The sequence below is a fragment of the Hyla sarda genome, chromosome 1, assembly GCF_029499605.1.
Source record: "Hyla sarda isolate aHylSar1 chromosome 1, aHylSar1.hap1, whole genome shotgun sequence".
In the NCBI taxonomy this organism is placed as follows: domain Eukaryota; kingdom Metazoa; phylum Chordata; class Amphibia; order Anura; family Hylidae; genus Hyla; species Hyla sarda.
Window position 1 is genome coordinate 616,284,972 of NC_079189.1, and position 16,437 is coordinate 616,301,408.

A 16,437-nucleotide genomic window follows, 5' to 3' on the forward strand; every position below is an offset into this window, starting at 1 on the left:
TATCAGAGGAGAACTACAACTCCCAGCATGTCCAGACTGTTATTATGTGATATCAGAGGAGAGAACTACAACTCCCAGCATGTCCAGACTGTTATTATGTGATATCAGAGGAGAGAACTACAACTCCCAGCATGTCCAGTCTGTTATTATGTGATATCAGAGGAGAGAACTACAACTCCCAGCATGTCCAGACTGTTATTATGTGATATCAGAGAGAACTACAACTTCCAGCATGTCCAGACTGTTATTATGTGATATCAGAGGAGAGAACTACAACTCCCAGCATGTCCAGACTGTTATTATGTGATATCAGAGGAGAGAACTACGACTCCCAGCATGTCCAGACTGTTATTATTTGATATCAGAGGAGAGAACTACAACTCCCAGCATGTCCAGACTGTTATTATGTGATATCAGAGGAGAGAACTACAACTCCCAGCATATCCAGACTGTTATTATGTGATATCAGAGGAGAGAACTACAACTCCCAACATGTCCTGACTGTTATTATGTGATATCAGAGGAGAGAACTACAACTCCCAGCATGTCCAGACTTTTATTATGTGATATCAGAGAGAACTACAACTCCCAGCATGTCCAGACTGTTATTATGTGATATCAGAGGAGAACTACAACTCCCAGCATGTCCAGACTGTTATTATGTGATACCAGAGGAGAGAACTACAACTCCCAGCATGTCCAGACTGTTATTATGTGATACCAGAGGAGAGAACTACAACTCCCAGCATGTCCAGACTGTTATTATGTGATACCAGAGGAGAGAACTACAACTCCCAGCATGTCCAGACTGTTATTATGTGATACCAGAGGAGAGAACTACAACTCCCAGCATCCCTCTGGCTCCAGCTCTCACAACTTATAGAAGGGAAAACCCAGAATTCATCTCCGTACAAACCCGCCCCCTCGTGTCACATGATCATCATCACAGGTCCTTCATCCACTGCTATCCTCCTCACTACGGTGCCCCGCCCCCTTGTATCACATGACCATTATCACAGGTCCTTCATCCGCCATTATCTTCTCCACTGCTGAGCCCCGCCCCTTAAGGTCACGTACCTATCATTACAGGTGCTTGAATTACAACCTTTAATTTACTACTCCTGAGCTCCGCCCCTTCATGTCACATGATCACAGGTCCTTTATCCACCGCTATCTTCTTCACTGCTAGTCTCCGTCTCCTCACGTGACCTATGACATTTGGTGACATCATCACAGGTCCTTTCCCTATCCTGGAGACACCATTGCAGGTCGGAGCGGGTCCTGCTGGGTGGTCGGTGCTGTTGTCTCTTGTTCTCTCTGTTATCAGCCGCAGATCCCCCAGTAATAAAGGACAAGATCCCTCCAGCTGATCCCGTCCTCTCTCCCGCTGCCCCCAGGATGTCCCCGGACAGGACTGATGTGACTACAGGACTATTACACATCACCCTGGAGATCATCCGCCTGCTGACCGGAGAGGTGACTCCTCTAGATTTCTATCATCTTTATTGGATTATAGGGAAGAGAAGACATGATAGGAAGGATCAGCCCCAATATGGGCAGTTACCATGGCAACCAATGGGCCAATAGGAATGTTATAGGAAGGATCAGCCCCAATATGGGCAGTTACCATGGGAACCAATGGGCCAATAGGAATGTTATAGGAAGGATCAGCCCCAATATGGGCAGTTACCATGGCAACCAATGGGCCAATAGGAAGGATCAGCCCCAATATGGGCAGTTACCATGGGAACCAATGGACCAATAGGAATGTTATAGGAAGGATCAGCCCCAATATGGGCAGTTACCATGGGAACCAATGGGCCAATAGGAATGTTATAGGAAGGATCAGCCCCAATATGGGCAGTTACCATGGCAACCAATGGGCCAATAGGAATGTTATAGGAAGGATCAGCCCCAATATGGGCAGTTACCATGGCAACCAATGGGCCAATAGGAAGGATCAGCCCCAATATGGGCAGTTACCATGGGAACCAATGGACCAATAGGAATGTTATAGGAAGGATCAGCCCCAATATGGGCAGTTACCATGGCAACCAATGGGCCAATAGGAATGTTATAGGAAGGATCAGCCCCAATATGGGCAGTTACCCTGGGAACCAATAGGCCAATAGGAATGTTATAGGAAGGATCAGCCCCAATATGGGCAGTTACCATGGTAACCAATGGGCCAATAGGAATGTTATAGGAAGGATCAGCCCCAATATGGGCAGTTACCATGGGAACCAATGGGCCAATAGGAAGGATCAGCCCCAATATGGGCAGTTACCATGGGAACCAATGGGCCAATAGGAATGTTATAGGAAGGATCAGCCCCAATATGGGCAGTTACCATGGGAACCAATGGGCCAATAGGAAGGATCAGCCCCAATATGGGCAGTTACCATGGGAACCAATGGGCCAATAGGAAGGATCAGCCCCAATATGGGCAATTACCATGGGAACCAATGGGCCAATAGGAATGTTATAGGAAGGATCAGCCCCAATATGGGCAGTTGCCATGGCAACCAATGGGCCAATAGGAATGTTATAGGAAGGATCAGCCACAATATGGGCAGTTACCATGGGAACCAATGGACCAATAGGAATGGTATAGGAAGGATCAGCCCCAATTTGGGCAGTTACCATGGGAACCAATGGGCCAATAGGAATGTTATAGGAAGGATCAGCCCCAATATGGGCAGTTACCATGGGAACCAATGGGCCAATAGGAATGTTATAGGAAGGATCAGCCCCAATATGGGCAGTTACCATGGGAACCAATGGGCCATTAGGAATGTTATAGGAGCAATAGAGGAGGATTCTTTACTGTAAGAGCAGTGAGACTATGGGGTTCTCCTCCAGAAGAAGGTGTCATGGGGAAATACAAGAGATCAGGAGGGGCCCGATGACTTTCTTCAGTGTAATAATATCACAGGTTATAGTCATAGATTCTGGAGATGGTCGTTGATCCCGGGATTTATACTGATCACCAGATTTGTGTCTCTCTCCATACACAGGATTATACCATAGTGAGGAAGACATCGGGGGAGTCCGGAGGATGGAGCAGGGGCCCGAACCCCATCACAGACCCTCCACCTCACTCCATGATACATGAGAGGAACAACAAGAAGATCCTAGAACTCATCAACAAGATGATGGAGATGCTGATTAGAGAGGTGACCCTGCTGGGACATTATACAGTAATGGAAGGGTCTGGTGATGATTAGAGAGGTGACCCTGCTGGACATTATACAGTAATGGAGGGGTCTGGTGATGATTAGAGGGGTGACACTGCTGGGACATTATACAGTAATGGAGGGGTCTGGTGATGACTGGAGAGGTGACACTGCTGGGACATTATACAGTAATGGAGGGGTCTGGTGATGACTGGAGAGGTGACCCTGCTGGACATTATACAGTAATGGAGGGGTCTGGTGATGATTAGAGAGGTGACCCTGCTGGGACATTATACAGTAATGGAGGGGTCTGGTGATTATTAGAGAGGTGACACTGCTGGGACATTATACAGTAATGGAGGGGTCTGGTGATGACTGGAGAGGTGACACTGCTGGGACATTATACAGTAATGGAGGGGTCTGGTGATAATTAGAGAGGAGACACTGCTGGACATTATACAGTAATGGAGGGGTCTGGTGATGATTAGAGGGGTGACACTGCTGGAACATTATACAGTAATGGAGGGGTCTGGTGATGACTGGAGAGGTGACACTGCTGGGACATTATACAGTAATGGAGGGGTCTGGTGATGACTGGAGAGGTGACACTGCTGGGACATTATACAGTAATGGAGGGGTCTGGTGATGACTGGAGAGGTGACACTGCTGGGACATTATACAGTAATGGAGGGTTCTGGGGATGATTAGAGAGGTGACACTGCTGGGACATTATACGGTAATGGAGGGGTCTGGTGATGAATAGAGAGGTGACACTGCTGGGACATTATACAGTAATGGAGGGGTCTGGTGATGATTAGAGAGGTGACACTGCTGGGACATTATACAGTAATGGAGGGGTCTGGTGATGATTAGAGAGGTGACACTGCTGGGACATTATACAGTAATGGAGGGGTCTGGTGATGATTAGAGAGGTGACACTGCTGGGACATTATACAGTAATGGAGGGGTCTGGTGATGACTGGAGAGGTGACACTGCTGGGACATTATACAGTAATGGAGGGGTCTGGTGATGATTAGAGAGGTGACCCTGCTGGGATATTATACAGTAATGGAGGGGTCTGGTGATGATTAGAGAGGTGACACTGCTGGGACATTATACAGTAATGAAGGGGTATGGTGATGACTGGAGAGGTGACACTGCTGGGACATTATACAGTAATGGAGGGGTCTGGTGATGATTAGAGAGGTGACCCTGCTGGGATATTATACAGTAATGGAGGGGTCTGGTGATGATTAGAGAGGTGACACTGCTGGGACATTATACAGTAATGGAGGGTCTGGTGATGACTGGAGAGGTGACACTGCTGGGACATTATACAGTAATGAAGGGGTATGGTGATGACTGGAGAGGTGACACTGCTGGACATTATACAGTAATGTAGGGGTCTGGTGATTAGAGAGGTGACACCGCTGGACATTATACAGTAATGGAGGGGTCTGGTGATGACTGGAGAGGTGACACTGCTGGGACATTATACAGTAATGGAGGGGTCTGGTGATGATTAGAGAGGTGACACTGCGGGGACATTATACAGTAATGGAGGGGTCTGGTGATGATTAGAGAGGTGAAACTGCGGGGACATTATACAGTAATGGAGGGGTCTGGTGATGATTAGAGAGGTGACACTGCTGGGACATTATATAGTAATGGAGGGGTCTGGTGATGACTGGAGAGGTGACACTGCTGGGACATTATACAGTAATGGAGGGGTCTGGTGATGATTAGAGAGGTGACACTGCTGGGACATTATACAGTAATGGAGGGGTCTGGTGATGACTGGAGAGGTGACACTGCTGGGAATGCTGGGACATTATACAGTAATGGAGGGGTCTGGTGATGACTGGAGAGGTGACACTGCTGGGACATTATACAGTAATGGAGGGGTCTGGTGATGACTGGAGAGGTGACACTGCTGGGACATTATATAGTAATGGAGGGGTCTGGTGATGACTGGAGAGGTGACACTGCTGGGACATTATACAGTAATGGAGGGGTCTGGTGATGATTAGAGAGGTGACACTGCTGGGACATTATACGGTAATGGAGGGGTCTGGTGATGAATAGAGAGGTGACACTGCTGGGACATTATACAGTAATGGAGGGGTCTGGTGATGATTAGAGAGGTGACACTGCTGGGACATTATACAGTAATGGAGGGGTCTGGTGATGATTAGAGAGGTGACACTGCTGGGACATTATACAGTAATGGAGGGGTCTGGTGATGACTGGAGAGGTGACACTGCTGGGACATTATACAGTAATGGAGGGGTCTGGTGATGATTAGAGAGGTGACCCTGCTGGGATATTATACAGTAATGGAGGGGTCTGGTGATGATTAGAGAGGTGACACTGCTGGGACATTATACAGTAATGGAGGGTCTGGTGATGACTGGAGAGGTGACACTGCTGGGACATTATACAGTAATGGAGGGGTATGGTGATGACTGGAGAGATGACACTGCTGGACATTATACAGTAATGGAGGGGTCTGGTGATTAGAGAGGTGACACCGCTGGACATTATACAGTAATGGAGGGGTCTGGTGATGACTGGAGAGGTGACACTGCTGGGACATTATACAGTAATGGAGGGGTCTGGTGATGATTAGAGAGGTGACACTGCGGGGACATTATACAGTAATGGAGGGGTCTGGTGATGATTAGAGAGGTGACACTGCTGGGACATTATATAGTAATGGAGGGGTCTGGTGATGACTGGAGAGGTGACACTGCTGGGACATTATACAGTAATGGAGGGGTCTGGTGATGATTAGAGAGGTGACACTGCTGGGACATTATACAGTAATGGAGGGGTCTGGTGATGACTGGAGAGGTGACACTGCTGGGAATGTTGGGACATTATACAGTAATGGAGGGGTCTGGTGATGACTGGAGAGGTGACACTGCTGGGACATTATACAGTAATGGAGGGGTCTGGTGATGACTGGAGAGGTGACACTGCTGGGACATTATATAGTAATGGAGGGGTCTGGTGATGACTGGAGAGGTGACACTGCTGGGACATTATACAGTAATGGAGGGGTCTGGTGATGATTAGAGAGGTGACACTGCTGGGACATTATACAGTAATGGAGGGGTCTGGTGATGATTAGAGAGGTGACACTGCTGGGACATTATACAGTAATGGGGGGGTCTGGTGATGACTGGAGAGGTGACACTGCTGGGACATTATACAGTAATGGAGGGGTCTGGTGATGACTAGAGAGGTGACCCTGCTGGGACATTATATAGTAATGGAGGGGTCTGGTGATGACTAGAGAGGTGACCCTGCTGGGACATTATACAGTAATGGAGGGGTCTGGTGATGACTGGAGAGGTGACACCGCTGGACATTATACAATAATGGAGGGGTCTGGTGATGATTAGAGAGGTGACCCTGCTGGGACATTATACAGTAATGGAGGGGTCTGGTGATTATTAGAGAGGTGACACTGCTGGGACATTATACAGTAATGGAGGGGTCTGGTGATGACTGGAGAGGTGACACTGCTGGGACATTATACAGTAATGGAGGGGTCTGGTGATGATTAGGGAGGAGACACTGCTGTACATTATACAGTAATGGAGGGGTCTGGTGATGATTAGAGGGGTGACACTGCTGGAACATTATACAGTAATGGAGGGGTCTGGTGATGACTGGAGAGGTGACACTGCTGGGACATTATACAGTAATGGAGGGGTCTGGTGATGACTGGAGAGGTGACACTGCTGGGACATTATACAGTAATGGAGGGGTCTGGTGATGACTGGAGAGGTGACACTGCTGGGACATTATACAGTAATGGAGGGTTCTGGGGATGATTAGAGAGGTGACACTGCTGGGACATTATACGGTAATGGAGGGGTCTGGTGATGAATAGAGAGGTGACACTGCTGGGACATTATACAGTAATGGAGGGGTCTGGTGATGATTAGAGAGGTGACACTGCTGGGACATTATACAGTAATGGAGGAGTCTGGTGATGATTAGAGAGGTGACACTGCTGGGACATTATACAGTAATGGAGGGGTCTGGTGATGACTGGAGAGGTGACACTGCTGGGACATTATACAGTAATGGAGGGGTCTGGTGATGACTGGAGAGGTGACACTGCTGGGACATTATACAGTAATGGAGGGGTCTGGTGATGACTGGAGAGGTGACACTGCTGGGACATTATACAGTAATGGAGGGTTCTGGGGATGATTAGAGAGGTGACACTGCTGGGACATTATACGGTAATGGAGGGGTCTGGTGATGAATAGAGAGGTGACACTGCTGGGACATTATACAGTAATGGAGGGGTCTGGTGATGATTAGAGAGGTGACACTGCTGGGACATTATACAGTAATGGAGGGGTCTGGTGATGATTAGAGAGGTGACACTGCTGGGACATTATACAGTAATGGAGGGGTCTGGTGATGACTGGAGAGGTGACACTGCTGGGACATTATACAGTAATGGAGGGGTCTGGTGATGATTAGAGAGGTGACCCTGCTGGGATATTATACAGTAATGGAGGGGTCTGGTGATGATTAGAGAGGTGACACTGCTGGGACATTATACAGTAATGGAGGGTCTGGTGATGACTGGAGAGGTGACACTGCTGGGACATTATACAGTAATGAAGGGGTATGGTGATGACTGGAGAGGTGACACTGCTGGGACATTATACAGTAATGGAGGGGTCTGGTGATGATTAGAGAGGTGACCCTGCTGGGATATTATACAGTAATGGAGGGGTCTGGTGATGATTAGAGAGGTGACACTGCTGGGACATTATACAGTAATGGAGGGTCTGGTGATGACTGGAGAGGTGACACTGCTGGGACATTATACAGTAATGAAGGGGTATGGTGATGACTGGAGAGGTGACACTGCTGGACATTATACAGTAATGGAGGGGTCTGGTGATTAGAGAGGTGACACCGCTGGACATTATACAGTAATGGAGGGGTCTGGTGATGACTGGAGAGGTGACACTGCTGGGACATTATACAGTAATGGAGGGGTCTGGTGATGATTAGAGAGGTGACACTGCGGGGACATTATACAGTAATGGAGGGGTCTGGTGATGATTAGAGAGGTGACACTGCTGGGACATTATATAGTAATGGAGGGGTCTGGTGATGACTGGAGAGGTGACACTGCTGGGACATTATACAGTAATGGAGGGGTCTGGTGATGATTAGAGAGGTGACACTGCTGGGACATTATACAGTAATGGAGGGGTCTGGTGATGACTGGAGAGGTGACACTGCTGGGACATTATACAGTAATGGAGGGGTCTGGTGATGACTGGAGAGGTGACACTGCTGGGACATTATATAGTAATGGAGGGGTGTGGTGATGACTGGAGAGGTGACACTGCTGGGACATTATACAGTAATGGAGGGGTCTCGTGATGATTAGAGAGGTGACACTGCTGGGACATTATACGGTAATGGAGGGGTCTGGTGATGAATAGAGAGGTGACACTGCTGGGACATTATACAGTAATGGAGGGGTCTGGTGATGATTAGAGAGGTGACCCTGCTGGGACATTATACAGTAATGGAGGGGTCTGGTGATGATTAGAGAGGTGACACTGCTGGGACATTATACAGTAATGGAGGGGTCTGGTGATGACTGGAGAGGTGACACTGCTGGGACATTATACAGTAATGGAGGGGTCTGGTGATGACTGGAGAGGTGACACTGCTGGGACATTATACAGTAATGGAGGGGTCTGGTGATGACTGGAGAGGTGACACTGCTGGGACATTATACAGTAATGGAGGGTTCTGGGGATGATTAGAGAGGTGACACTGCTGGGACATTATACGGTAATGGAGGGATCTGGTGATGAATAGAGAGGTGACACTGCTGGGACATTATACAGTAATGGAGGGGTCTGGTGATGATTAGAGAGGTGACACTGCTGGGACATTATACAGTAATGGAGGGGTCTGGTGATGATTAGAGAGGTGACACTGCTGGGACATTATACAGTAATGGAGGGGTCTGGTGATGACTGGAGAGGTGACACTGCTGGGACATTATACAGTAATGGAGGGGTCTGGTGATGATTAGAGAGGTGACCCTGCTGGGATATTATACAGTAATGGAGGGGTCTGGTGATGATTAGAGAGGTGACACTGCTGGGACATTATACAGTAATGGAGGGTCTGGTGATGACTGGAGAGGTGACACTGCTGGGACATTATACAGTAATGAAGGGGTATGGTGATGACTGGAGAGGTGACACTGCTGGGACATTATACAGTAATGGAGGGGTCTGGTGATGATTAGAGAGGTGACCCTGCTGGGATATTATACAGTAATGGAGGGGTCTGGTGATGATTAGAGAGGTGACACTGCTGGGACATTATACAGTAATGGAGGGTCTGGTGATGGCTGGAGAGGTGACACTGCTGGGACATTATACAGTAATGAAGGGGTATGGTGATGACTGGAGAGGTGACACTGCTGGACATTATACAGTAATGGAGGGGTCTGGTGATTAGAGAGGTGACACCGCTGGACATTATACAGTAATGGAGGGGTCTGGTGATGACTGGAGAGGTGACACTGCTGGGACATTATACAGTAATGGAGGGGTCTGGTGATGATTAGAGAGGTGACACTGCGGGGACATTATACAGTAATGGAGGGATCTGGTGATGATTAGAGAGGTGACACTGCTGGGACATTATATAGTAATGGAGGGGTCTGGTGATGACTGGAGAGGTGACACTGCTGGGACATTATACAGTAATGGAGGGGTCTGGTGATGATTAGAGAGGTGACACTGCTGGGACATTATACAGTAATGGAGGGGTCTGGTGATGACTGGAGAGGTGACACTGCTGGGACATTATACAGTAATGGAGGGGTCTGGTGATGACTGGAGAGGTGACACTGCTGGGACATTATATAGTAATGGAGGGGTGTGGTGATGACTGGAGAGGTGACACTGCTGGGACATTATACAGTAATGGAGGGGTCTCGTGATGATTAGAGAGGTGACACTGCTGGGACATTATACGGTAATGGAGGGGTCTGGTGATGAATAGAGAGGTGACACTGCTGGGACATTATACAGTAATGGAGGGGTCTGGTGATGATTAGAGAGGTGACACTGCTGGGACATTATACAGTAATGGAGGGGTCTGGTGATGATTAGAGAGGTGACACTGCTGGGACATTATACAGTAATGGAGGGGTCTGGTGATGACTGGAGAGGTGACACTGCTGGGACATTATACAGTAATGGAGGGGTCTGGTGATGATTAGAGAGGTGACCCTGCTGGGATATTATACAGTAATGGAGGGGTCTGGTGATGATTAGAGAGGTGACACTGCTGGGACATTATACAGTAATGGAGGGTCTGGTGATGACTGGAGAGGTGACACTGCTGGGACATTATACAGTAATGAAGGGGTATGGTGATGACTGGAGAGGTGACACTGCTGGACATTATACAGTAATGGAGGGGTCTGGTGATTAGAGAGGTGACACCGCTGGACATTATACAGTAATGGAGGGGTCTGGTGATGACTGGAGAGGTGACACTGCTGGGACATTATACAGTAATGGAGGGGTCTGGTGATGATTAGAGAGGTGACCCTGCTGGGATATTATACAGTAATGGAGGGGTCTGGTGATGATTAGAGAGGTGACACTGCTGGGACATTATACAGTAATGGAGGGTCTGGTGATGGCTGGAGAGGTGACACTGCTGGGACATTATACAGTAATGAAGGGGTATGGTGATGACTGGAGAGGTGACACTGCTGGACATTATACAGTAATGGAGGGGTCTGGTGATTAGAGAGGTGACACCGCTGGACATTATACAGTAATGGAGGGGTCTGGTGATGACTGGAGAGGTGACACTGCTGGGACATTATACAGTAATGGAGGGGTCTGGTGATGATTAGAGAGGTGACACTGCGGGGACATTATACAGTAATGGAGGGGTCTGGTGATGATTAGAGAGGTGACACTGCTGGGACATTATATAGTAATGGAGGGGTCTGGTGATGACTGGAGAGGTGACACTGCTGGGACATTATACAGTAATGGAGGGGTCTGGTGATGATTAGAGAGGTGACACTGCTGGGACATTATACAGTAATGGAGGGGTCTGGTGATGACTGGAGAGGTGACACTGCTGGGACATTATACAGTAATGGAGGGGTCTGGTGATGACTGGAGAGGTGACACTGCTGGGACATTATATAGTAATGGAGGGGTGTGGTGATGACTGGAGAGGTGACACTGCTGGGACATTATACAGTAATGGAGGGGTCTGGTGATGACTGGAGAGGTGACACTGCTGGGACATTATACAGTAATGGAGGGGTCTGGTGATGATTAGAGAGGTGACCCTGCTGGGATATTATACAGTAATGGAGGGGTCTGGTGATGATTAGAGAGGTGACACTGCTGGGATATTATACAGTAATGGAGGGTCTGGTGATGACTGGAGAGGTGACACTGCTGGGACATTATACAGTAATGAAGGGGTATGGTGATGACTGGAGAGGTGACACTGCTGGACATTATACAGTAATGGAGGGGTCTGGTGATTAGAGAGGTGACACCGCTGGGACATTATACAGTAATGGAGGGGTCTGGTGATGATTAGAGAGGTGACACTGCTGGGACATTATACAGTAATGGAGGGGTCTGGTGATGATTAGAGAGGTGACACTGCTGGGACATTATACAGTAATGGAGGGGTCTGGTGATGACTGGAGAGGTGACACTGCTGGGACATTATACAGTAATGGAGGGGTCTGGTGATGATTAGAGAGGTGACCCTGCTGGGATATTATACAGTAATGGAGGGGTCTGGTGATGATTAGAGAGGTGACACTGCTGGGACATTATACAGTAATGGAGGGTCTGGTGATGACTGGAGAGGTGACACTGCTGGGACATTATACAGTAATGAAGGGGTATGGTGATGACTGGAGAGGTGACACTGCTGGACATTATACAGTAATGGAGGGGTCTGGTGATGACTGGAGAGGTGACACTGCTGGGACATTATACAGTAATGGAGGGGTCTGGTGATGATTAGAGAGGTGACACTGCGGGGACATTATACAGTAATGGAGGGGTCTGGTGATGATTAGAGAGGTGACACTGCTGGGACATTATATAGTAATGGAGGGGTCTGGTGATGACTGGAGAGGTGACACTGCTGGGACATTATACAGTAATGGAGGGGTCTGGTGATGATTAGAGAGGTGACACTGCTGGGACATTATACAGTAATGGAGGGGTCTGGTGATGACTGGAGAGGTGACACTGCTGGGAATGCTGGGACATTATACAGTAATGGAGGGGTCTGGTGATGACTGGAGAGGTGACACTGCTGGGACATTATACAGTAATGGAGGGGTCTGGTGATGACTGGAGAGGTGACACTGCTGGGACATTATATAGTAATGGAGGGGTCTGGTGATGACTGGAGAGGTGACACTGCTGGGACATTATACAGTAATGGAGGGGTCTGGTGATGATTAGAGAGGTGACACTGCTGGGACATTATACAGTAATGGAGGGGTCTGGTGATGATTAGAGAGGTGACACTGCTGGGACATTATACAGTAATGGGGGGGTCTGGTGATGACTGGAGAGGTGACACTGCTGGGACATTATACAGTAATGGAGGGGTCTGGTGATGACTAGAGAGGTGACCCTGCTGGGACATTATATAGTAATGGAGGGGTCTGGTGATGACTAGAGAGGTGACCCTGCTGGGACATTATACAGTAATGGAGGGGTCTGGTGATGACTGGAGAGGTGACACTGCTTGGACAATATACAGTAATAGAGGGGTCTGTGATGACTGGAGAGGTGACACTGCTGGGACATTATACAGTACTGGAGGGGTCTGGTGATGATTAGAGAGGTGACACTGCTGGGATATTATACAGTAATGGAGGGGTCTGGTGATGACTGGAGAGGTGACCCTGCTGGGACATTATACAGTAATGGAGGGGTCTGGTGATGATTAGAGAGGTGACACTGCTGGGATATTATACAGTAATGGAGGGGTCTGGTGATGACTGGAGAGGTGACACTTCTGGACATTATACAGTAATGGAGGGGTCTGGTGATGACTGGAGAGGTGACACTGCTGGGACATTATATAGTAATGGAGGGGTCTGGTGATGACTGGAGAAGTGACACTGCTGGGACATTATACAGTAATGGAGAGGTCTGGGGATGATTAGAGAGGTGACACTGCTGGACATTATACAGTAATGAAGGGGTCTGGTGATGACTGGAGAGGTGACACTGCTGGGACATTATACAGTAATGGAGGGGTCTGGTGATGACTGGAGAAGTGACACTGCTGGGACATTATACAGTAATGGAGAGGTCTGGGGATGATTAGAGAGGTAACACTGCTGGACATTATACAGTAATGAAGGGGTCTGGTGATGACTGGAGAGGTGACACTGCTGGGACATTATACAGTAATGGAGGGGTCTGGTGATGACTGGAGAGGTGACACTGCTGGACATTATACAGTAATGGAGGGGTCTGGTGATGACTGGAGAGGTGACACTGCTGGGACATTATACAGTAATGGAGGGGTCTGGTGATGACTGGAGAGGTGACCCTGCTGGGACATTATACAGTAATGGAGGGGTCTGGTGATGACTGGAGAGGTGACACTGCTGGGACATTATACAGTAATGAAGGGGTCTGGTGATGACTGGAGAGGTGACACTGCTGGGATATTATACAGTAATGGAGGGGTCTGGTGGTGACTGGAGAGGTGACACTTCTGGACATTATACAGTAATGGAGGGGTCTGGTGATGACTGGAGAGGTGACACTGCTGGGACATTATATAGTAATGGAGGGGTCTGGTGATGACTGAAGAGGTGACACTGCTGGGAATGCTGGGACATTATACAGTAATGGAGGGGTCTGGTGATGACTGGAGAAGTGACACTGCTGGGACATTATACAGTAATGGAGAGGTCTGGGGATGATTAGAGAGGTGACACTGCTGGACATTATACAGTAATGAAGGGGTCTGGTGATGACTGGAGAGGTGACACTGCTGGAACATTATACAGTAAAGGAGGGGTCTGGTGATGATTAGAGAGGTGACACTGCTGGGACATTATACAGTAATGGAGGGGTCTGATGACTGGAGAGGTGACACTGCTAGGACATTATACAGTAATGGAGGGGTCTGGTGATGACTGGAGAGGTGACACTGCTGGACATTATACAGTAATGGAGGGGTCTGGTGATGACTGGAGAGGTGACACTGCTGGGACATTATACAGTAATGGAGGGGTCTGGTGATGACTGGAGAGGTGACCCTGCTGGGACATTATACAGTAATGGAGGGGTCTGGTGATGACTGGAGAGGTGACACTGCTGGGACATTATACAGTAAAGAAGGGGTCTGGTGGTGACTGGAGAGGTGACACTGCTGGGACATTATACAGTAATGGAGGGGTCTGGTGATGACTGGAGAGGTGACATTGCTGGGACATTATACAGTAATGGAGGGGTCTGGTGATGACTGGAGAGGTGACCCTGCTGGGACAATATACAGTAATGGAGGGGTCTGGTGATGATTAGAGAGGTGACACTGCTGGACATTATACAGTAATGGAGGGGTCTGGTGATGACTGGAGAGGTGACCCTGCTGGGACATTATACAGTAATGGAGGGGTCCGGTGATGACTAGAGAGGTGACCCTGCTGGGACATTATACAGTAATGGAGGGGTCTGGTGATGACTGGAGAGGTGACACTGCTGGGACAATATACAGTAATAGAGGGGTCTGGTGATGACTGGAGAGGTGACACTGCTGGGACATTATACAGTAATGGAGGGGTCTGATGATTAGAGAGGTGACACTGCTGGACATTATACAGTAATGGAGGGGTCTGGTGATGACTGGAGAGGTGACCCTGCTGGGACATTATACAGTAATGGAGGGGTCCGGTGATGACTAGAGAGGTGACCCTGCTGGGACATTATACAGTAATGGAGGGGTCTGGTGATGACTGGAGAGGTGACACTGCTGGGACAATATACAGTAATGAAGGGGTCTGGTGATGACTGGAGAGGTGACACTGCTGGGACATTATACAGTAATGGAGGGGTCTGGTGATGATTAGAGAGGTGACCCTGCTGGGATATTATACAGTAATGGAGGGGTCTGGTGATGATTAGAGAGGTGACACTGCTGGGACATTATACAGTAATGGAGGGTCTGGTGATGACTGGAGAGGTGACACTGCTGGGACATTATACAGTAATGGAGGGGTATGGTGATGACTGGAGAGATGACACTGCTGGACATTATACAGTAATGGAGGGGTCTGGTGATTAGAGAGGTGACACCGCTGGACATTATACAGTAATGGAGGGGTCTGGTGATGACTGGAGAGGTGACACTGCTGGGACATTATACAGTAATGGAGGGGTCTGGTGATGATTAGAGAGGTGACACTGCGGGGACATTATACAGTAATGGAGGGGTCTGGTGATGATTAGAGAGGTGACACTGCTGGGACATTATATAGTAATGGAGGGGTCTGGTGATGACTGGAGAGGTGACACTGCTGGGACATTATACAGTAATGGAGGGGTCTGGTGATGATTAGAGAGGTGACACTGCTGGGACATTATACAGTAATGGAGGGGTCTGGTGATGACTGGAGAGGTGACACTGCTGGGACATTATACAGTAATGGAGGGGTCTGGTGATGACTGGAGAGGTGACACTGCTGGGACATTATATAGTAATGGAGGGGTCTGGTGATGACTGGAGAGGTGACACTGCTGGGACATTATACAGTAATGGAGGGGTCTGGTGATGATTAGAGAGGTGACACTGCTGGGACATTATACAGTAATGGAGGGGTCTGGTGATGATTAGAGAGGTGACACTGCTGGGACATTATACAGTAATGGGGGGGTCTGGTGATGACTGGAGAGGTGACACTGCTGGGACATTATACAGTAATGGAGGGGTCTGGTGATGACTGGAGAGGTGACACTGCTGGGACATTATACAGTACTGGAGGGGTCTGGTGATGATTAGAGAGGTGACACTGCTGGGACATTATACAGTAATGGGGGGGTCTGGTGATGATTAGAGAGGTGACACTGCTGGGACATTATACAGTAATGGGGGGGTCTGGTGATGACTGAACGGTGACACTGCTGGGACAATATACAGTAATAGAGGGGTCTGGTG

The 16,437-nt window shown here is 48.6% G+C and overlaps 1 protein-coding gene across 1 annotated transcript in view; it reads left to right on the forward strand.

Moving 5' to 3' along the window:
• The window catches only part of LOC130309908 (uncharacterized), a 51,902-nt gene that overhangs the window by 23,886 nt on the left and 11,579 nt on the right, over positions 1-16,437 (forward strand). The window contains exons 8-9 of the mRNA XM_056552361.1: positions 1,216-1,476; positions 3,018-3,176. Of these exons, the coding sequence (XP_056408336.1) occupies positions 1,216-1,476; positions 3,018-3,176 (420 nt within the window). The remainder of the gene's footprint in view (positions 1-1,215; positions 1,477-3,017; positions 3,177-16,437) is intronic.